The 23,469-nt window shown below is 38.6% G+C and overlaps 1 protein-coding gene across 4 annotated transcripts in view; it reads left to right on the plus strand.

Annotated features, from left to right (window-relative positions):
• ZFPM2 (zinc finger protein, FOG family member 2) overlaps positions 1-23,469 on the plus strand; it is a 320,089-nt gene that overhangs the window by 200,512 nt on the left and 96,108 nt on the right. For 3 of the 4 annotated variants that reach the window (XM_075023800.1, XM_075023803.1, XM_075023804.1), the window contains one exon: positions 10,753-10,864. In XM_075023800.1, coding sequence (XP_074879901.1) covers positions 10,753-10,864 — 112 coding nt within the window. The remainder of the gene's footprint in view (positions 1-10,752; positions 10,865-23,469) is intronic. The other variant, XM_075023802.1, reaches the window with a different exon arrangement.

The raw sequence follows: 23,469 nt of genomic DNA on the forward strand, positions 1-23,469 counted from the left end.
CTGATTTTAAAGCCATCCCTAAGAAGATTGTCCTTGATTTTACATTATCCTGGGTGGGTGTTTCAGTTTCTTCCATTTACTACCATACTCACTGGGTGAAAAAATATCCTAGTGCCTGCTTAATAGTGATGGAATTTTCTACATGAAGATGTAAGGAGGAATTAGGTTTTACCCCATAATTATATATTAAATCAGTGTTAAAATACAGTTGTAATCAAATCCTTTCATATCCCAAGGCCACACATTTGATACAGTACATTGGAAGGTCAGAATACTTAGCTGAGTATACACCCCTTGAGACTCAACAGATGTACAGATACGCGGCCTAATCCCAAAAACGCATTCATAAGTCTGGAAGATCAGAATTGAGCCTTAATTCTCTAAAGGACTGCCACAATGTTGTGTGGTCCTTTCATCCAAATTAGAATGATTCATTATGTCTAGTCCATTAGCACCATCAGGGATAGGTGTGGGCCATAAAATCTGCATTAGGATTTCTAAATATGTCAAGGATAATCTTAAAATGAGATAAACTGGGATGTTTTAACTGAACTAAAAATAATTAATCAAAGTCATACACGTAGACTTCTGGTTGTTGAATCATGCATTAAACTTCTACCTTAAATGATTATGCTGTCTTAACAAATATAAAACTTGGGCAGGGGACTGTATATTGGATTTATACTGTTACTTTAAGGTACTGTGTTTCCTGTTGGTAAAGATACCTAAAAATATCTAATATAAACATGCATAAAAATCTTAAAAAATCAGGAGGGAAAGCACAGATTTTTTTCTATTCCCCAATTCTAGTTCAAATGAGTTAGGTAGGAATTTATATATACTATTTTGCATGCATTCAGTGCGTGCACCACTGAATTTCAAGTATTGTGTCATGCATCATCAAGAGAATTACAGTATAATACCTACACCATTAACTACAATACCTTTGTATTGAATATGTATTTCATAAAGGCCTCACAATATTCATTGGAAATATAATCCTAATAGAGCTGCACTGGATTATACAGTTAAAATATTGAACAAGCATATACAGAGAACTTTTTATTTTCTACCCTTTCGGTTGTGGGGGGGAAAAAGTGAAAGTAAAAAATAATATCTCTTACAGCTGCTAAGGCATGACTTTTTCTTACTCACCTTTCATGACAAAAACATTCACTTTTCTGAAGTAAAATACTCAACCTGTGTTTGCAGTTCCAGACAAAGTAATAGTAATATATAATAGGCAGAATCTATAACTACAAACTAATCTATAGTTCTGTGTAATGGACTTTTTATAGAAGGCTTTATGCATGTCCCTTTTTATTTTTGTATTTTAATGGATTCCTTAGATAAAAATAAGTACATATAATACATGAAATTTGGACTTCTGGAAATGGTGGTTCAAATGATCGATTCCAGGGTAAGAAAAAGTACAACAGAGAAAAAAAATCCAAAATTACTGCAAAACAGAAATTATTCAGTACGACACTGTAACTAAGCTGTAGATACAGCAATCACTGTGGATGGTTTCAGTGTAAATAGCTGGACAGTGGGACCAGGCAGAATTAACCCATATGCAATATAAATGCCTTCATGTCTTCTAGAAAAACCTCTGTAATTGTCTCCTTGATCATCTAGAATATCTGTTGTCACATTAACTACCTGAGGCCCAAATGATCTTTGTCCAAATTAAGAGAGCAAATGTTAGATGATTAACAGGGATTGATGGTTTATCCCAGAGTTTAGTCCCTCAGCCCATCCAGCGTGAACTCGATGTTTGCAGACTTGCAGCTGAGCCATACTGAGCAGAGTATTCATCTATTTAACATTAAAAATGTTTAGCGAAAGTGAAAGGAGTTACATTCAAGGAAGTGCATTTAGAAAATGCTTACTGGCAAATATCAGCATGGTCTCATTTGTAGAGAGAGAGACCTAATTCTTAGAGTAGACAATAATTTCCAACAAGGAGGTTAACCCAGTAGGAAAAATGCACTGATAATTCAGTGTGAAAGTGTCCAAGCAGCACTGCATTATATCTTGACTAAAGATAAGTTATATATAGTGTGATTTCATCAGTACAGGTGCATGTCATCTCTGAAATAGTATTATTCAAAGTATTCAACTTTACAGCAAAGTGGAAAGGTTCAACACCCACAGCAGATACCTGAGCACTAAGACACAATGACGGCAGGCGTGCTACCCGCAGGTATCAGCTCAGCACGACAGAATATCCTAATCAAATTTACGCTAATCGCAGCACTGACTAAGTATACAGTTTCCTGGTGCTGGTCATTGTGTAAACACACAGTGCATGTGTGTATGTATATGTATGTATATGCTCACACACACACACTGCTTTCCAAAAGAATGAAATCAACAGGACAGAGTAATAGGAGAAATATAATGAGAGAGTTGAGTCAAGAGAGTGATGGCAAAATACACTGCTGTCCATCCCATGCTCTTTGGGAAAGGGAGGAGTTATCTAGACATAGGTAGGTAGGTATATACAAAATGGAAGAAGGAGAAAGGTGGGAGGACAGGGCATGGGAGGAGCAGCTGCAGAGTGAAGCCAGGTGAAACGGCTTTATAGGAGGGAAGGACAGGAGTAGAAAGCCCATCAACACGGGGTGGTGTGGGCAGGGGAAGCTCACGAAGTGTTCAGAGGTCCAGTTTCCAGCTTCTCCATTCATATTCCTATCAGTTGGTGGTCACCTTCTCCAGGACCACATGGCAAGCAGCCAGAAGGAATCGCTGGGACCCTCAGCAAGGACCAAGCACTCCAGAATCTGGATTAATTATTTTAAACCTTCCTAGTTCTGGGGGAGTTTGAAGATGGGTTCCAAGGGTATCCTGGGTTAAATAGAACAAGCTAAAGTTGCTTTTGACAGCCACTATTTTGTACCTAAGTTACAGTGAGATTTCATTTATGTTTATTTTATAGATTTGAAAAAAATGCATTCTAGCTAGGTAACATGAAATGATCTCAAGTTTAGCATACATTTGGTTTGCCTGAGGGACATTCATCAGCAGGCATATTTGATATTAATAAAAAATTTGGAATCATATTGAACTCCTGACAAGTGTTGGAAAATATTAACAGACCTAGGGTGTATTTTTTTGTTTGAACATTTTCTTTGGTCTGCTTTAGGTTTGTGGCTATATGATGAAATGTATGTGCAGCTTTGTCACTTGACAAGTGATGATCTCTTGCAGTAAGCAGCAGGTTTCTCAGATGCAGGGAATCCCAGATGCCTTTTGGGATTCCATCTGTGTGTACATTTGGGGGTTTTGGGGGGTTTTGTTTATTGAGGTTTTTTGTTTGGGTTTTTTTTTTTTTTTTGTCTGTGTGTGTGTGTTTGAAACATTTAAAGGCTTTGGTTTGACCACAGCCTCTTCAGATGTTAGCAATTCTTTTTCTTCTACAATCACCAAAAAAACCCAACGTACCTACGAAGAAACTCCCTTTTCAGGTAAGTGGAATCACAAAATAAATAGCCAATGTAATGCATTGTAGACTAGGAATGATGCAAACTGATTCACGACCAGCCAGTCCGCAGGTGCAGCACTGCCATATTAACCACTGACGCTACATAATGAGAATCCAGAGCCCTGGGCAGAAGAGATGTGAGGACTTTTTTCCTCCGACCTTGTCCAAGATACTGGGAAAGTAATACTGACCCCTCCTTCTTTTCTCCACCACTAGTTTCATGGCCCATCACAAGCAACAATTTGTCTGTCTGTCTTTCTGCCAGTTAGCATGCCAGAACACTGGTTACATCTGTGCAGCTAAACAGGTTCTTCTACTCTTTTCATTTAGCCACAAGACAAGCATCTGATGGATGATACTGAAACACTGGATTCCATAAAATTGTAAAGTAGTAACTAAAACAGTTATCCCAGGCTGTCTGCAGATTTAGGTGAAATTAACTGCATCTATTATGTTTGTATCAGGGTTTCAAAATATATTTTTTTTCAACCACAGGGACTAAGGATTGCAAAATTTCTCTTGCATTTGGTTTAAGATCTCACTGATAGACATAGCGGAGGCTGTGAAAACTGAAATCCTGTTGCAGTTGTACAGTTCCAGAGTAGGTGTTTATAGGCTGGAGACTGCCGTGTCTTTGCCTTATTTGGTGATGTTTGTCATCAGCATGGAACCATGGCACCGAAAACCTCCTGACATCTCCAGTCTCGTCGGAGTGGAGAGGAGTTGCCTCTGCATGTCTAGCAAAGAAAGCCATGGCACAGTGGTGCCACAGACCTTGACTGTCAGGGTTTCCAGAGAAGCCCTTGAGATAAATATTCTTCCAAGACTGAATCCTCTTTGGAAAAAGATAACAGTTTTCAGGGAAACTACAGAAATTGAAAGACAGTCCAGCTGACTGCACACAAATCAACAACAAAATGATGGTCTGTGTCTGTCCTCTGGGCTGTTTGGATGGGCTTGTCTTAGGGCTTGATGAATTTGTAATCAGTTATATGATAAATACATTGAGATAGTCAATGTAAACACGAGGTGAGAAAGTGGAGTTACCACTCTTCTTATTGTTCAAAAACATCTTAAAACGTAATTAGGGATAGTTTGAGACCTATGCAACTCTCTGTTATTGGTCGGTCCAGAATGATCCCGTGGGAGACCTTCCCAACTGAATTGATTTGATGAGCTTATAAAGTTTTGCTGTATTGAGTATGGTGACCACCAAAGGTGAACTTAACCTCTCAAGAGGGTATGTTCTGCAGTTTCAGCATGTCAGAAGGTACGTCAACCCTGTGATGATCAAATTGAATTTAAATTGAATTTCGAAGTAGAAACCTCCGTCGGTGTATTAACTGGTGTTTTACTATCCCAGACGCATATCTGAAGTCACCTGAGGTATATTTACAGCTCTTCTCCCTGTACAGTCTTGGTTTTAATTGGCTATATAAAGTAACACTGCAGAGTAGGGCATGAGAACTTTCTCCAAGGGCACAAAGACATTTTGGTAATGTTCTGTATCTTTCATGGGAACTCAGGCTCTTTGGAAGATTTAGAAAGAAAATCTGTTTGCGGGAACCAAAATACAGTTAGAAGCAAAGCCCTTGAGTATCTTCAGTCTCCAGCAAGTTTCCTCTGTTTTGGTGAGAGTACATTAAGGACGTAGTTTTGACATTATGGAGGCCTGTACTGCTTGAAGAAAAAAAAAGGTAAAGATAGAAATTTAGTGATTTTTCAGTGAATGGTACAGCTCCTTAAATAATGTTGAGCACTTTTTTGGAACACCATGCCTGGGACAGGAGGGTCGTGTCACAGCGACTTACTGAACGTCAGCTCAGTACCTGTTTCTTGCTCTGGCACAGCTTCTTTGGGAACAGCTAGCAACAATCAGCATTTGACATCAGAATTTCATATATTTCAAACAACTTGCTCATACCGTATTTCTCTTCAGCATGGGGGTTTCCTCAAGTTTCTGCCAGGCCACACACATCATATGTTAGAAATCTTTGCAGGGAAGAGCCCATCTAATGTTACTTGTCAGCACTGATTCCTTTTAGCAAGGGTGCAAAACTATTTTTGGCCTGCTGTGATGGCTATTTTTATCTCCATTAACCTCTTGACTGAATGTAAACATTTATTGAGGGTTACCTCCCTTGTTTGTCCAGTTGCTTCAAAGGTTTGTGAAAAGTGGATGCCTGCCTGACCTCTTTTATCCTCATTAGCTGATTCTAATTGTTCCCTGAGAGATCGCAGTTTTGACCCTGTTTGTCCTTGTCAAATTTGTCTAGTTATGGCATGAAGACATTAGCAGAAATTGCATTTTCAGGTAAAAATTATTGAAGTGTAGAATACACACTCTACCTATTGTAGAGCAGTGAACAATGTTGCGGTTCTATAATGTGCCCTCGTTTCCAAAATGTGAGGTTAATATTGTACGGCCCCATTTTATGGACACCCACGTTAGCAGGTCCCTATGATTATACTTAGGAAGTAGGCAGAATGTTTTGTAAGCTTTTGAGAATTTTGTAGAAGTTCTTTTGGAGGGAGAAATAAAATTTTGTTTGGTTTTTGAAGTCTTATTTTTAAGCAGCTGTAATATTGTTGGTTCTGTGTCAAGAAGCTTTTTTGTAAAAAGGTATCTTTCTTAAGCTAGAGATATTCCTAACAGCACTGCAAGAAAACCATAGCATAAAGTAGCTAACACCTCCCACCACCACCACTATTTTGGGCATGACCAACTAAATGTTACAGTACGACAAATACACTTCATGAATTACAGAATGATTTTCATAGTACTCTCTGAGAGTCAGAACATGAACATACTTTACTTCAAGTGGGATGGTGTCCCAAAGCTAAAGAGCTGTCGTGAAGAACATGTTGCCCTGCCAAGAGTTTCTTCTGTGTCAAGCCAAGAAAGCCCTTTTTCATGTTCCTCCATGGATCTCAGCTGTGGTTGTACGGTTGGGGCACGGACCTGGCAGGTCTCAATTAGGTATCTCAAACAGGCAGGTCCCAGGCTTCACAGGTTGTAACCAGTGCTTTAAATCCCACAGACACTTAGTGAAGATTAAAAAGCACTGGTGTAATGCGCTCAAAGCACGATATCCTGCTTTACAAGCGGGTTGCTGCATTCTGCACCAGCTTCAGCTTTCAAATGGATTTAAAATGTAGCCTCAGGTATAGCGCATTGCAGTAGTCTAATCTTGAGGTGATAAAGGCATGACTGATTTAACCATGGCTTCTTGTTATCTTGGACTGGGGTCTTTTCATTTTAACCATTTTAGGGAAATGGCCTTTCCTGAATCAGCAGGCTTGCTTCAATTCTTACTATGTAATAAGGCACAACAAGAGCAAGCCTTTGTCAGTGGTGAACACTTCTTATGAACGTGTGAACCTCACAGGATGCCAGACCCCAAGAACTGGTGTGGTGGTCCTGAGTCATCTAACAGCTCACACAATATGCCTGTGAGGTACCTCAAGGAAAAGCCATTGCCCGTCTCCCTTAGTGGAGCTGCCAAGCTTTACAAGCAGCCTTGTGAAGTTTTGCTTTCATATTAAATGAAGTTTATTTACATATCTGTGCAGCTTGGGAGCAGAGCTATGAGAGAATGGGAAATTCTTTTGAGGTGTCCACCAGCTCTTCTGGGCTAGCAGAGCTGTGAGACGAAACACCCAGTGCTGCCTCCAGCCTATCTCTGGTGCCTAGAGACCACTCACAGCTGCTGAACTGATTACAAGTTTTACTGCCAAGCCGACCTGGAAGCTAATTTAGCGATCTCCGTGTAGTTCTTTAAGTTCCAAAAAAGCCCTGTAAATGGGGGACGGCAAAGCAGACTCGCGTCCTGACTGCTGGTGCTCAGTCTACCTGCTGCTGCTGCTGCTTCACCTCAGAAGGGATGAGGCACCAGCTTGGGCTCCTCTTCTTGTCTAGAAGAAACAGGGACGGTGTCCTGGGACTAAGCCTATAATCATTGCACTTACTAAAGGAGAAATTAATCTCCATGAGAAAGTCAAACGGTATCTCTGGATCTCATTTCTTCCTCAGAAGTATGTGGTTAAGTATAATCCCTTCCCAGGACATATTATTTGTCCTGTCATTGTAGATAATAAACTATTGCCCAGCACAAGAAGATCCTGATATCATTTGAGGCTTTTTGATACCACCTTAATGCAAATAATACCCTTACAGACAGGAGAGACACAGTGAAATGTCAGATGTCTGGTAAGAAGAAAACCAGAAATAGGAATTAGATCTTGTGAAAGTTAAATAATGATCCTTTCTGCCCTTAAAAGATAGATTTTTGTTTTGTTTTGTTTTTTAACTTGGCCTCCAACTTTAAGAAAAAGACTTGTTTGAATGTCTTAATCTCTTACGGTGTACTTGGAAAAGTCCACTACCTGGATAATATTGCACTGTCTTTGGATTGTGCTTGGGATTACCAGAGACTGAGAGCACATATAAGCACAAAAAACATGTTAAAGGCTTGACTGAAATGGCAGTTGCAGAAATCCAGCATGTGGTAGGAACATGTCCTGTTCCTCCTCTTCATTATTGCTATGCAGTCATGCTAACATTCATGCTAAAGTTTGTATTTAATATGGGTATGATTCTCAGCTATGTGAAGAATAGCCACTCTTCTTTGTTTACATAGCAGCCATAGCGCTGTTTTGGTGTAAATGACACTAAAGTCTAGAGTTTTCTGTAATAGAAGATAGAGATGATAGTTTGATTACCTCTCATCTCATCTCTTGCAGATCTTTTTCAGTTCGTGTCTCATTTACATCATTATTTTTTGTGCAGTCCATATGTAAATACTTTGCACTGATTTCATAATTGGTAATATCAGGCTTCTTGATAATTTATATATGAACTTAACCAAATTTAAAAAAAATTGTCTTGTTTATTGGCCAATTAGAAATCAGAATTTAAATTCAGATTTCAAATGCATGCAGCTGGGTTGTGTCATGGTTTAACCCAGCAGGCAACTAAACACCACACAGCTGTTTGCTCACTCCCCCTGCCCCAGTGGGATGGGGGAGAGAATCAGGAAAAAAAAGTAAAATTCATGGGTTGAGATAAAGATATTTTAATAGGACAGAAAAGGAAGGGAAAATAATAATAGTAGTAATAGTAGTAATAATAATAACAACAAAATAATTAGAATATACAAGTGATGCACAATGCAATTGCTCACCACCCGCTGACTTGATGCCCAGCCAGTTCCTGAGCAGCAGCCCCTGGCCAGCTTTCCCCCTAGTTTATATACTGAGCATGACGTGACATGGTATGAAATATCCCTTTTGGCCAGTTTGGGTCAGCTGTCCTGGCTGTGTCCCCTCCCAACTTCTTGTGCCCCCCACCTCCCTGCCTTCTCACTGGCAGGACAGTATGGCTCAGGAGTCCTTGACTTGGTGTAAACACTGCTTAGCAACAACTACAACATCACTGTGTTATCAACATTCTTCTTATTCTCATCCTAATTCCAAAACACAGCGCTATACCAGCTACTAGGAAGAAAATTAACTCTATCCCAGCTGAAACCAGGACAGGTTGACTCTTGTGATGTTTCATATAAGCAAACACGCTTTCTGCAACTTCCAGTAGAAAAAGAAGTATTAGGAATTGACATTGCATGTCTCTGGTTGCAGTATTTTTACACTAGGTAGGTATATTGTTGCTAGCTGTTACGTTCCTTTTTACTAATTTCACTCTTCATTTATATCTGTTTTTCCCAATGCTTCTGGAAGATGAATAATGTCATGGAGTGCATGCAGAAGAACTGTGACTTACGCATAAATATTTCTATGAAAAATGCAAAATATGAAATGCAAACTAAGCAAGAAATATTATATTTGATAAAACAGTATTAGAGAATAAACAGATCAAAAAAACCCAGAATATGAAGAACTGTAAAATTCAATATGTCTTATTCTATCATTATTAAAATATTGGTATATCATAAATTGTATTAAATATATTTTATGTAAGATTATGACTTTAATCTTATAAAACTAAAATATTTTAAATATCTTATTTTCAATAAATATTTTCGTGTATATTTTGGGAATGTAATATGTTCTGTGGTAACCCTCAATATACTTCACTACATTTCTAGAACAGTCATAGATAATAAATGTGGCCAACGCATCTGGAATGTTCGTGTAAATACATGATTTTGCGTATCTTAAAATTTTTTAACTAACTCCCTTAATCATACAGAATATTGCAATAGAACATAGCTAGAGCCAACTAGAGAATTATTGGTGGAATATAAAAATAATTAATCAAATTCTCTTAGGTAAGGTTAGAATGTCTTGGACTGAATTATATCCCGGAAAAAAAAAGAAGTTACATGGTGACTGTTGTACTTTGTCCTTTCTGTTGTGGTTTCCTGCTTGATGCAGAGAAAAAGAACTGTGAATGATAGAAGTCTAAGTGGCATCTCAGTGCCATGTACTGACAAACTCAGGATTACCCACAGGGGTTTTGCCATTTGATTAGTAGAAGGAGTTAAGTGTTAATAAATTTGAAGCCTTTACCTTATCTCCTCAAATGCCAAATTCTCTAAATATAGAATATGAAATATACACAGGAGATGGTTTTGTTAAATGTGCATCTCCTTGCCTGCATGCCTTTCAGGTGCAATGGATGTCATGCTTTACTTTTGTGCCTTTGAATTTATTAATACAAGTTCTTTTATAGTGTTTTTGGAGACAAAGTGCAGTGAATCATTAGCTTTATTATTATTTCAGACATAGTAAAATCACACATCAACACTTAGCAAAAGGGGAAAAATTCCATTATCCATTCAGAACAATTTCCTATGATAATACAAATGTTACCCAGGACAGATCTTTGAAATGGATACCGATTCTTTAAATTCTTTCCTGTCTGTTTCAGGAAATAGTGAGATCCCATTGATAATGAAGTACAATGTGGCTAAAGTTCACTTCTAAACACTTGGCTCTTTGCTGTGAAAGTCATCTGCATTCCCTTTATAATTCTCAGCCACCAGAGATCTGCTTAATCTTGGAGATCTGATCCAATATCTTTCGGAAAAATCCTTGATAATAGTTTCACCATTCAATCAATGAAAGAACTAAAGCTTACTGCTTGTGTCTTCTTAAAAAAAAAAATCCTGAGGCAGGGGAATAAGACGTTGGCTTATGGGTTTGGAGATTTTGTTGTTTGCAAATAAAATGATTATTACTATTATTATTCAAGTTCTTAATCAAGGCAAGCAAATGGCATCTGTTTGTTATCATCCTTCCTACAGAAGACAAAGGCTTCAGTCCCTATGGCACTGACTGCTGGCCCCAAGTGGTTGCTGGATGTGACTTGGCAAGGAGTAGAAGACAACAAAAACAACTGCATTGTGTACAGCAAAGGTAAACACAAGCCGATTTTTTTTCTCTACTTTCTTGTGCAAGGTACCAAGATAAAAATATACCTGTTGCATAACAGGAAAATGAAGTAGTTTGTCTCCCCTTAAAGTCAGAACAGTTTTCATTCCCGTTTTCCTACCATGTTCTGGTTTTGCGCTTTTTTTTTGTTCCTTTTAATGATATAAAAAACCCACATGGTGTCTGTAGTGTACTAAATGCTTTACAAACACAGAAGGATGTCAGCTGACATAAGACATACCATCCGTTTCTCTCTGAGAGTTAGTGCCTCTTGGGAAACATCAGTAAAATCTATACACTTTAAATAGGTGAATTCTTTCTGACATTTTATTGGATATACTGGATAGCATTTCTCCATGTTACATTACATTGTAGACTACTAACTGAAATTTGGTTTTATAAGAAGAATGCGAACTTGATTGGGCTATGATAAGACTTCATGTCAGCATGGTAACAGAAGATAACTGGAACTGGATTTCAGGGTTGTCACCTCTGACATTCCAGTCTCTGTGTAGCGGCATGATGTGATGATGCTTCACATCTTTCTGTCTTATGTGAATTGTCAGATTTACTCAAGTCAGTATGAGTTCTTACTAGGGCCCCCCAACCATGACACTAATCTACCACATCTAACAGCTACTTTGGTTCAAGATGCAATGGCTTTTGTCTTGCACCTTGAACAAACCCAGAAAGCCTTGGGTTCAGTCCATAGTGCCATGGACTATGCACCACGTTGTTTGGTCAGTCACTGTGAAAGCTCTGTAAATGTGATTATGGTATCATTACAGTATGTTTAGAACAAAAACACCAAAAAAACCACCACTTAAGTAGATGGAATAAGAAAAACTTATTTAGTGTAGCTGGTTTTGGCATTCCCCCTGAAGATCAGGTTGCAAAACTATGACTTTCCTTCCTTGTGTTTCAATCACAAATCTCAGCACTTTGTGAATACTTCAGAACATGCACAGTTCTTGTTTAATTTCTTTTAGGTTTTATTTCTAACCAAACAGACCTACTGAGATCAAAGATTGTTTGCTGAGGCAACCTAGTGACCATTTCAGCATACAAGCATCCAGGCAAATAAGCACCCATATCAATATATTAACATACAAAACACTAATCATAACATCAAAGACTCCTAAAAACTTACTAGAAACAATTACAACTTGTTCCTATAATCATTGCAATTTATACACTTATAAGAGGATTGCTTTTAAACTGCCACAAGCCTTTGAAAGTTGAAACGCTGAAAACAGGGAATTTGCATGTTAAAAATGAGTTGCACACCAGGGTCTTATAAATGCTTTCTATTATAATTACAGAATGCCAACACAGTCATTCTGCAACCTGAAACACCTGCAGTACTAGAGAACTGGGCTCAGATCTAAAAAGGGTTGAGCTGCCCTTCCTTCGCAGCTTGCTGATTGCTGCCCAAGTGGAAGCTGCAGCAAAAGGCTCTTGAGTAACAGTAAAGCTTTTCTTGTGAATCCAGAGCTGCAGTTTGCTATTTGTAGTATTGAAGACTCACAGGCAAACTTTTCTGCAACAACTTTTTAATGTAATGGGAAATTACTTTCACTCCAAAATACAGCTTCTGCAAATTCCCACAGGATGGTGTCTTATCAAGTATTACATTCTTTCTGTAATTATAATAATACTTAGTACATATATACTAGCAAGACTTTTCATCTTCAAAGTACTTTACAAACACTAACTAATTCATTAGACAGTTTCAGTGCTATCTGTCTGATTGAATCTATTAAAATACGAATTTTTTTTCAAATACTAAAAACTTTCTTCAATTTCATGCAGTCTGAGTAGCCCAGAGTCTTAGTCTTTTCATTCAAATGTACTTGATTTTGTTTCATTGATGATGCTGGTTATTTTAGTACTCAGTTCACAACATATTGTAAGACAGTCATACAGTGCTCAAGGTGAATTCTGTTATCTCTACTGCAGATGCGTACTAGAACTAAAGTTGAGGGCAAATTTGAGCCCTAATTTATAAATACATGTTAAGAACTTGCTACTTCACTAAACTTTTGTGGGAAATAAGTTGTAGATATGCTTTAACTTCACTGCATTCTGTTCATCTCTTTGCACTTTGAGTTGGCTGCTCTGTCATTCATTAAGCACCTACACTTGCCTTGAGCTCTGCTGGGATTTTTGTGCTAGAAAGATTAATTGGCTCAGATCACAAAACAATGTCAAATAGAAGATGGTGAAATAAATAAATAGAATAATGTTTCTTCCTTCAATTTGTATCTCATCATTCCAGATTACATTGCCTTGATTTGTGTTAGCTTTCTGTCTCCTACAGTGCCATTACTTCTAATGAAACGGTGTCAGCTGGCATGTAGTTGTAATTCGATGTTATGTTGTAGTTGCTGTGTATAATTTTGTTAGTTTGCTTAGCAATACATTGTTATTCCTGAAAGCAATTAGCTGAACAAATGTGTGGAATTGTACATGTAGCAGATTTGGTCCCCTGGGAGCTGTTTTCCCTACTGTACCCAAGATGAGTGGGGTAAATTGGCACATTTCTAAGAGGAAAATAAGTTTAAGAGTTGGCTAGCAGTACATGTTACTGGTCGATCAGTTGCTGACTCAGAAGCACATGCCATATTCCCTTTTAGCTTATTACAGTGATATCTTTGAGAGCAGAATTTTCCCCAGATCTTTCAGGAGAGTACAGTAATGTCAGCCTGACTTCCAGTTCACTAAAGGCTGTGGGCACTGTATTCACCCATGTATTGCACATGCAATAATCACAGGGAGGAGTCTTGGCATGTAGTTCCTATTGAAAACGAATCTGAGCTGGCCAGCTAACTCCCTATTTGCCTTCAAAACTCTCCATAAAATATTTTCCCTAGGCAAGCAAACACAAAAAGTGTGTGTGCGTGCACGTATGTGTATATATATGATGTACATATATAGGATTATATTGCTAAGCTATTACAGTGGAACCACAATTAATCTTCTCTAAATTTTTAGATTAAGAAACCGGTTATTTAAAATCATACATCAGAGTACATTCAGAGTGAATAGCTATGAAATAACTATTAAGTATTTGAAATTAATTCTATTTAGTCTAGCATCACTTAATTCTATCTGTATTTTTTAGAACTACATTCCCCCAATACTAGGACAAATTAGAAAAGGGAAAAACAGTTCATTAGTATGCCTTTTTACAAGCTCGGCTACAAGCTGGCTACTCATGGCATGTGCCATTACCCCATTCTATTTTTTTGAAAGGAAGCTTTTACAACTATAATTACACTTAAAAGACGTGCTCTTTTTGTTTTAATATTTACGTCAAACTTCTCTCACATTGCAAAAATAGTCTATTAAATAATTTAAGAGATGTCCTAGAAACAGTAACTGGAATTTTAGAGACAGATTTTAGGAATCGTAGCTTGTCTGGAATTATAAATATGTTCTTTCCAAAAAAACAGCTACAGAGTTTCAGTAATTCAAGCAAGATACATGGTGGGAATTATTAATGCATGAACTGTATGTTCATCTCAACACAGCATACTTGAGAAGCATTCGTACCTAACAGAGTTGTGCACCAGACTTGGTAAATCTCTAAGCCCAGAGGTAGGAGTCCCCCCACAACCTAGGAGGGGGCTGGGGTATTAACTGCAAATCTTCCACTGGGACTGTAAGAGATTTTAAAAAATGAATTATGACTGAATAGAATAGAAATGGTGTAAAAAATACAGTTGCACAGAGAGAAAACCATGCTCATGTAACAGACATTTTTCTAGATATTATTTAAGCCATTTATGTGAAATGTATGGATACCGTATGTTTAGTGGCATTGTTAAAACAGGGTGTCTGTACAAATATTTAGCTGTGGGAATTATAAAATCATAAGGCGATTAAGTTAGCTAGTTGTGAAATTCCAATATTGCTTTTTAAATGACTTCAGGATATAGGAGGTGCTAAGGTTATTATCTGTTATCAGGAATACAGCGGAATTGTACGACTGGATAATAACTAAACAACTGACACAATGTAAAATTACATTATCAGTGTGTTAAAACAAAATTGCGCCCTAAAGGAGTCTACATGCCAGCTCAGAGCTGCAGTGTAATTATGCTTAACTCTGATAATTAAAATACAACGGAGATCAACAGAATCATTTTCATTAAGAAAATTATTAATGATGGTGGTATAACAGTAATTGATTGCAGAGCACCACAGGATAACTCTGTGCAGGAAAACCAACATGTTTAACGTGTGTCTGGGCCAGTTGGGTTGCGTGGCGTACCACCGAGCACGCTGCCCGGCCGGGTGGCAGCCGCGGGGCACGTCTTCTGCTGCAAAACCCCAGATCAGAAAATGGCTGCTGCTCAGGCTGCCCTTTGGAGGGAGAGGGACGGGGGCTGGTGGACGGGGCGGCGGGATGGGGTCGGGTACAGCTGCCAAAAAGGAGCCGGCCGCCGGCAGCGACTCGCACGCTTCTCGAGCCGTCCGTCATCTCATTTCGCGTGAGGCGGTGTTTGGTTTTGCATTTCCATTAGTGATTTACTGATGTTATTTCCTCCTCTGCCTGGCCGCGCTGAGTAGTTTATGCCCTTTGTTATTTCTGAGAGGATGCGGGAGGAGAAAAACCCGTCCTCGCCCCAGCGCGGTTCCACAGGCACCGCGTGACATCTTCGTAAGTAATTCCACAGGATGGCCCTGTTAATTGTCCCGGTGGTGCGGACACACGATACCGAACGCCATAAAAAGCCTCCATCCCTCCGTAAGTGAAATCACAGTCGGTGCCCACTGAGAGACTATAAGAAAATCCTGGCTAGGCAGGATGTTGCCTAAGGGTGAGATCCGAGAATTGTCATTTTCTTTTGGTGAACACAAAACTGGGGGGGGGGAGAAGGGGGGGGAATTCGGGGGAGCGCTTCTCTGCACAGCTAAGGGATGGGTGCTTGCTCAAACAGATGCTGCTTTTGAAAGCTGCCCAAAAAAGTCTGTTCTCCAATCACAATAGAGGACAAGCCTGCTAGGGTGGATTTACAGGATGAGATTAGTTAAACTGACAGCTGCCCACACTGAAACTGTGTCATGTAGCTAATTTATAAATAGAAACTGGAGGAGAGGGAGCACACGGGAGAGGGCAGAGCAGAAGTCGGGGCTGGAAGCAGAGGGCTCTCTGCTCGGCTCTCCCAGGGCTCCCCTGGCCGCCTGGCCCACGGGCTGACTTCTTTTAAGTCGGTAAATAGGTAACTGTTTACTTACTTCGATGGTACTGGGACGAGGTCTTTAGCTGATGTGTGTGCCATGCGTTGAAGATCTAAATGCTGCAAAAGAGTTACACGAAATCACTAGTAAGAATTGAAGGCAATTTTTAATTAATTTTGCTAATTTAAAACAGTCTTATTTTTTAACATATAGGAAAAGTCAGTTGTCGCAACAAAAGGGTTCTTAAATTTTTTCTTAGTGACAAAGGATTACTTTTCTTCATTGTTCTGTGAGATCCTTGATACCACGTTTTCCCCCGCGAATGAGTTTTCAGCCAGTAAATACTTTTTTTTCCTGCAACTTCAGGCAATGTAATGGTACATTGCACCACAGACATAGCATCAGAGACCCTAATGAGACACAGGTCAAACATCATAAGGAGTTTAAATACTGCTGCATTAGAATATATTTTGTTTTGGGTCAGAGAACAAGTTGTTTAATAGGCCAAAGGTTAACTTGGGGCATATATTTTAGGTTGCAAGGGGCTTCTTTCCACATGCTATTACAAGCAAATCGAGTGAATTTACTTAGTCTGTTCCATGTGGACAGTCAGAAAACTGCAGTATCTGCTGTCCGGCTGGATGCCTCCATTAGCTAAACAATGTGCTGAAGCCTTTGGTGGTGCTACAGGTTTTTGTTCTTTCTTTGTACCCACTGACAAAAAAATCTGGGTTTTTAACAAAATGCATGTGACGCTTATCCTAATATCAAAGGTCCGTGGAAGACCTTATTTTACGTTTTTTCCGTAACACTGAAAAATTGCAAAATATTTCTCAAGAGAAGCATGATTATGTGTATAATGCTTACATAAAATAGTATCTGTACAAGGGCAATATACCTTCACAGTCATTGGAAGAAAGTGTCATGGATACAGATATAAAGACATGATTGCTAGGCAGGGAGATGGCATGATTCACGTTTGGTTTTGCAGGGATGTTGAGAAGGCAGGATGCCTAATGACACTGTTGCAAACGAAACTATTGCAAATTAGTCCTGCTACTTTACTCGCTGGCCACAGAAGGAGAAAATATTTTGTCGCCGTGACTAGTGATACTTATTGCTTGCTGATGGCAGACACAGTGTTGTGGACTTAATTCAGACACAATTCAGCTTCAAAGAACTGACAAAGCAGGATTGTACTTTTCCCTTATTTTTATTTTTTACCTATGCAAATAGATCCAATGGGGGATTATCTGCTTTAGGGAGTTTAGAGGTCAGGGCCTTGTATATGGTCTTAATTATCTACAAGAAAAAAGTTATTTAATGCATCTTTATAGAATTAGTATAATATGCATATAATAGCATACAGTGAATTATTACATGCCCTCTAAATTCTAAGCCTGTAGTTAATAAAGGGAAGATGACAAGAAATGCAGGGGTACAGTTTTATTTTCACTTCCCACTTTTGTTCATTATTAGTGCATTTCATTTACATAGCAGCCAAGTGGTATTTTTAGGTTGTTCTCATATGTACATTGGTTTGGGGTTTTTTCTTGTGTTCTTTTTGTCACTTATTGTGTAGTTTATTTCATAGTTTGAAGTTGGGATTCTTTTTCATTTGAGGAGGCAAGGAAATAAACAGAATACTGACAAGATTTGCACAGGATTATACTTAGAACTGAGTCTGACACTCACCTATGAGAACATGTTCAGGATGGAAAAGAAGCCCAGTATGTACTTCACACTGGGACCATGTGAAAAGAAACATTGCTTCAGCCATTCAGACCAATGGCAAAAATACATGCAAGCATCACGCAGAGATTTTATTTTTCAAGATACGTATTTGTCCCTCATTTTTCTAAGTCAATTGCAGTAGAATCAGTCATTTAAAAATCATTTTAAGAAAAATGTTGTCATTATTTTCAGGATATGACATAGATGCTAAATGTGTTTTATTTTCTTCTTAATTAAATTATTTTTTTTCCATCCATTACGCCAAATAAAAATTGAGGACTGCAGTAAACCTTGTGACCCCTGTGGCTTGTGGTAGTGTTACCTCTGTCATCTTCCCTGCAAAGCAAGAAGGAAGAAAAAAAGCCCCCAAATTTGCTGAGCCACACATTTCAAGTTGTCGACAACCCCATCCACAAGAAAACAGAAGAAAATATATATGCACTCTGTCCTGTCAAAAGGCTTTCGCCTTATCTTGAGAGACTGTCAGGGCAGGAACATCATGGAATGGACAGAAGTCTATTAAATTAATAAGCTGCTGGATGGTGTCTGGAGAGTTATGATGCTCCATAAATCCAGTTTGATCATGGTGGACAAGGTTTAAATCTGCAGCCTTCTAATACACATCCAGGTCCTGGATTGGATTTGAAGTTTTGTGCTGGAGACACAGAGATAGTCCTGCAGCTTGTGAATTAAGATTTATCATTTTTTCATACTATTTTTTTTTTCTTTTTTCTACACTTCTTGACAAAATGAAAACACCTTAGGGATCCTGGCAAATGTTACTGCTTGAAATGAAAGAGCTGTTGTCAAGGTGAAACCATGACCTAGAAGCCTAAAATCAAACCTTGGTCCTTCTTTTCAGGCAGCTTCATTGGTGCTGAGTATAAAATGTCTGTATGGGAGGAAACAGGGCTGGATTCATCTGCAGCCCGTTTTATGGTGATTCCTATCAAATACTCCTACTGTGTATTTGTAATACAAGGCAAACAAATGGTGTGGCATGTAAAAGCAAAAGCTAAAATACGTAGAAATAGATTCGTCCCCCATTCGAGGTGGTTCTGTGTATAACTTACAATGCAGTGTGAGATTTCTGTGCTCCTTACCTCTAAATGGATTAAGCCTGATGGTAATAATTCAGGGGACTCTTTCATAGCATTGAAGGTGCCAAGCTCCCAGGAAAACCTGTGTGATGTGCAGGCGTGATGTCCAAGTGGGCTGTAGAGCTGGACTGCCTGGAACGCAATGTTAAAATCATGTTGGATGTGTTTTGTCTCTAGCTGCTTACAAGCAAGGCCCTTATTATGGCACAACGGGTGGAATTCAAGTGTCTGTTGGCCGCTTAATTGACCTGCAAGCCAGTGATTTATTCTTAGGTCCCTAAGCTCCTATTCTTGTCACTCTGGAGACTCCAGCAGGTGATTGCTGTGCTTACTTACACAGGCAATGGCACAGCCAGCAGTTCTCTCTTCTCAAATTCCCTAGCCATATTTTGGATCCTGCCTCATTTATTTATTGATGATACTTAGAATCTGTGTTACTTTTAAAAGCAATCTGTGCTCATTTTTGTCATCATTGTTAATTTAGAAGCTTAAAGAGACTTCTTGAAATTCGAGAAGTATAAAAACAATGTGTATGTTAAAAGAAATGGATAGCTCCTCTTGCAATACCAAGGACACTGAGATATTTTTATGCTCAGGAAAATGGATTCAGAACTGAAAGAAATTGAAAAAGCTCTTCCAGTGTGTAGGTTTCCTTAAACAGAAATTGGGATCAAGATGCAACCCTCGGTTACATCCATCCATACATCTCCCTCCATTGTCTTCCAGAAATTACTTAAGAGCTGTAGCTAGAGATCATGTGTGACTGAATCCTGACCTCTCTATTGATCCTGGGGATCAATCTGTGTACTCTCTGATCCAAAGATCAATGTCAGCATTTCTCTCCTTCTCCCACGGCATTCCAGCACCGCTCCCTACTGTAGACAGAGGCCACAAGGAGCAGGACTTCGCAGCAGGGCACCGTCGCGCTGAGGCCAGCACTGGGGACCACATCCATTTTTCCTAATGCAACGGCAATTGCACCCTGTTTTTTGTGGCAGGTTATGAAGTGTGTATAGTGATATGGGGAGGAGGGAGAGTGGAGGTTAGAGAAGGAACTCCAGCGTGCCGCAAAATACAGGAGTCCCTCCTTGCAGTCCCCTTTGCAAAGGAGGCAGGATGCTCCCACTCCTGCAGCTGCCCTTCTCGTCACCAGTGCTGGGGCACCCCTCAGCCTTCCCACTGTTCTAGTCTTCTCTGAAGGAACTGCAGAAAGTATGGGAAAGTTGCAACCTGCTTCGATGTGTGTTTAGTATCTAAGGAATGAACCCCTGTTAGTGCAGACATGGAAAGTACTTAGCAGCTTTCTTAAAACGTGATTTGTTTTGGTGTTAAAAAAAGAAGAGAAAAAAAAAAGCTGTTTCAGATTTCATTTTTTCTTTCTTGTTTCAGTTTCAGTCCGTCAGAGCATGTGGGCCAGTGTGATGCTGACAAACAGAAATCTATGCTAGAGTGTGCCCAAATTGTGATATTTGAAGCTAGTTGCTATGTTGAAGCAGATTTAGTAGAGATGTTCTGTAACTGAGTGATGATGCATATGACTGAATTGGTTGGTGGCATACAGAATCAAGGCTTGTTGCTGGAGCAGAAATTGCCTGTAAGATAATTTCCTATGATAATATCATAGTATACAGGCATATATACATGCATACATGCATATTCTATATAAAAAAAGCCCTCAGGCCTCAGTTAGTGTTTCACTCAAGGCACAGAAGGTTCTGAAATCTCTTTCTATAGCTGCAGTGTCAACTTCTGCATAGGCAACTCCAGCTATTCTGAACAATTATGCTATCACAGGTTAATAATCATTGGGAGGAAATATTATTTCAAAAAAATAGAAAGACTTTATATCTTTATAAGATAGAAAGACTAAGTCCTAGCTAACATTGTTAAGACTGGGGAAAAAGTGCTAGTATTAGCTTTATAAATTACAGAAGAGTGCTAGTTTTGCAATAAAGTGGTGAAAGCAGAAGATGACATAGGGAAAAACAGACTTTTTAAGGAGTGCAAACCAATGTAAAAAGAATATTGAAAAGCTAGATTGTGTTAGAAACACTAGAAAAGAGGTCTATTCAGACTTAATCAGATGGATTTAGTAACCATTGTAACTTCTTGTTTAAAAAAATAGAAGTGCACAGTCAGTTAATACATACTGGGCTCTATAACATTATTTTGATGAATGGAGATTTCTTGTTTGTAACAGTAGTGATGTAGAAACACGCACAAATTGAAAATTAGCTTTTACAGTTGAATATATAAAAATACTGTGGTAGAAGCATATTGAACAGTAAGGACAGTGTACAAATTATTCAAGATCTGAACAAACAAAAGACATTTTCGAGAAAACCAAGGATCAGTGGATTAACAGGAAGTGACTGATATGCCCTAACCTTCAACTCAGAAACTAAGACGAAGTATTGTGGTTGGTCTGTTAGCTGAAACAAACATTCAGATACGTACGACCAGAAGCATCTGAGACATAGGGGAGACAACGGTGACTTTGGCCAGCCAAAATGTTTGCTGATATTATAAGATGGGCGACTGAACTTAAAGTATGAGATGAAAGGGAACTGTTTTACACTAGGAAATGAGAGGGGTGGCATCAAGTGATCACTGTGAATCTTCTATTAATAAACTGTTCTTTTAAATGTGAACAGGCTTGCTTTTATGGTGGCTGCATGTGCATTTTAATGGATTTAAATTATGTGAGGTTTAAATGCATTTTCAAGTTACAGTTAAATGAAAATTTAAAATAAGACTGACAGATTGCTAAGGCTAAGCCAGTTTTATGATTAAGGTTCAATTAAATTATATTTATCGTTGGAGCAAATGAAGTATAAAATCACAAACAATGATATTTTTCAGTGGCTTACTTTGGTGGAAAGTGTAGCCTGAAGTATGACTTCAAGACTTTTATCTTCTGTTCCCTCCTAAAGTAGAAATTAATTAGGGCTAAACAAGCATTGGCTATACGTTCAGAACCCCATCCTGAGAGTCTTTCGTGGACCAGTGGTCCAGGAACAATTTACTAAGAAAGCTGGTTTGTGATGCAAAGTATTATGTATGTTATTTGGGTTTAACTAGCTAAGTTAGGGGGAAAATTGAAATTTTAATAATGGTTTAAAGAATGAACTGGTTTTGTTGCTTTCATAGAAGCCACTTTTGGCCCTTTGCACTCTCTCAGAAGATCTGCTGAGATCGACTCTTTAAATACAGTTCTTTCTCTTCCCATGTACTTTCTATGTAAATCCCTAAACGTCATAAGCTTTGCAGTGAGTGAAGGAGAGAATGCTGGTTTTGTACACGCAAGCTATTTCTCAATTACATCCACTGCACTGTAACACGTGAAACATGACAATTTTCTGGCTTACCACAATATGATCATCAGCTTTATGTAAGTGTGGCACTGCTCTGTCTTTCTGCTACACTTCCTATAATTCGTTATTTATTTTGTCTTCATTTTGTCCTACAGAAATGTATGTAAAAGGAGCAACATTCTGCATTCTGTTTCTTTGGTTTGATCTTGTTTTTATAATCTAGGACATAACATAACACATGGATTCATTTTGGACGTTGAGCAACTTGAATTTTTTTGACACATTTAAAAAACGATCCACAGCGTCATAAAAACTGTTCTTTCCAAAACACCATTCCTCTCCTTTATAAAAATGCTCCTTAGTGACATTAAGCAGAAAAAATTAATTTCACATCAATTACACCTAAAAAAAATCCTTTAATTTATTCAGCTAGAAGATTCCAAAAAAGTGATGAGCTGATATATGACCTTCTTCTCTTTAAGAACATATGTACATATTCAGCAAAGTGAAGCATGATCCTAGTGTTAGCGCTTGGGAGTTTTGTTGTGTGTTGCTAATTATTGCAAAGTCTAAACACGTGAATAGCTGAATACTCAAAGGTCTAATTGTACAGAGAGAGTTCAGTTCCTGAGTCAGAGAAGTCTCCAAAAGCACCCATTGAGAAGTACTTTCCTTAACAAGAGCATTTTCTTGAAATGGGATTCTTTTTGGCTGTTAAACTGATACATGGGAGATCTAAGAGTTGGTCCTTAAGCTGAAGATATTGAAGGAAATTCTTAAGCTCAGGACTGCTATTTTTGTGTGTCAGTATTGTATTGTATGGCTGTATCACATCCCTTGTGTTGTCTCTGGGACGTTAGTGTTATAGAGGAATCAATAGGAGCTGATTAGGTGAGGTTTCCTTTGAGCACATTAGCCTGATGGTCTACCATTAATATGCAGGAGCATTCTTTATTTTTACTTAGTTTCTTTACCTTCTTTCTTTCTGGAGAAAAGTTGGGTCAATTTGCATTTGCAGTTGGCAGACTCCAGCCACTATTACTAATAACGTTGGCTACTGGGGAAAAAGAAACAGCCTGCAGTTTTTAACAGTAAATCTGAATCCAATTCTGTGTTTTGGAAAGGGCCCGATCAGATTTTAGCTGTATGCCACAAATCAAACACCTGATTTATCAAACTGTGTCACTTTTACATAGTAACAACTTGTCAGATCCTGGTAGAAGGTTGCCTGTGATTCATACTGCAATGAATTCGT

The sequence above is a fragment of the Buteo buteo genome, chromosome 3, assembly GCF_964188355.1.
Source record: "Buteo buteo chromosome 3, bButBut1.hap1.1, whole genome shotgun sequence".
NCBI lineage: Eukaryota > Metazoa > Chordata > Aves > Accipitriformes > Accipitridae > Buteo > Buteo buteo.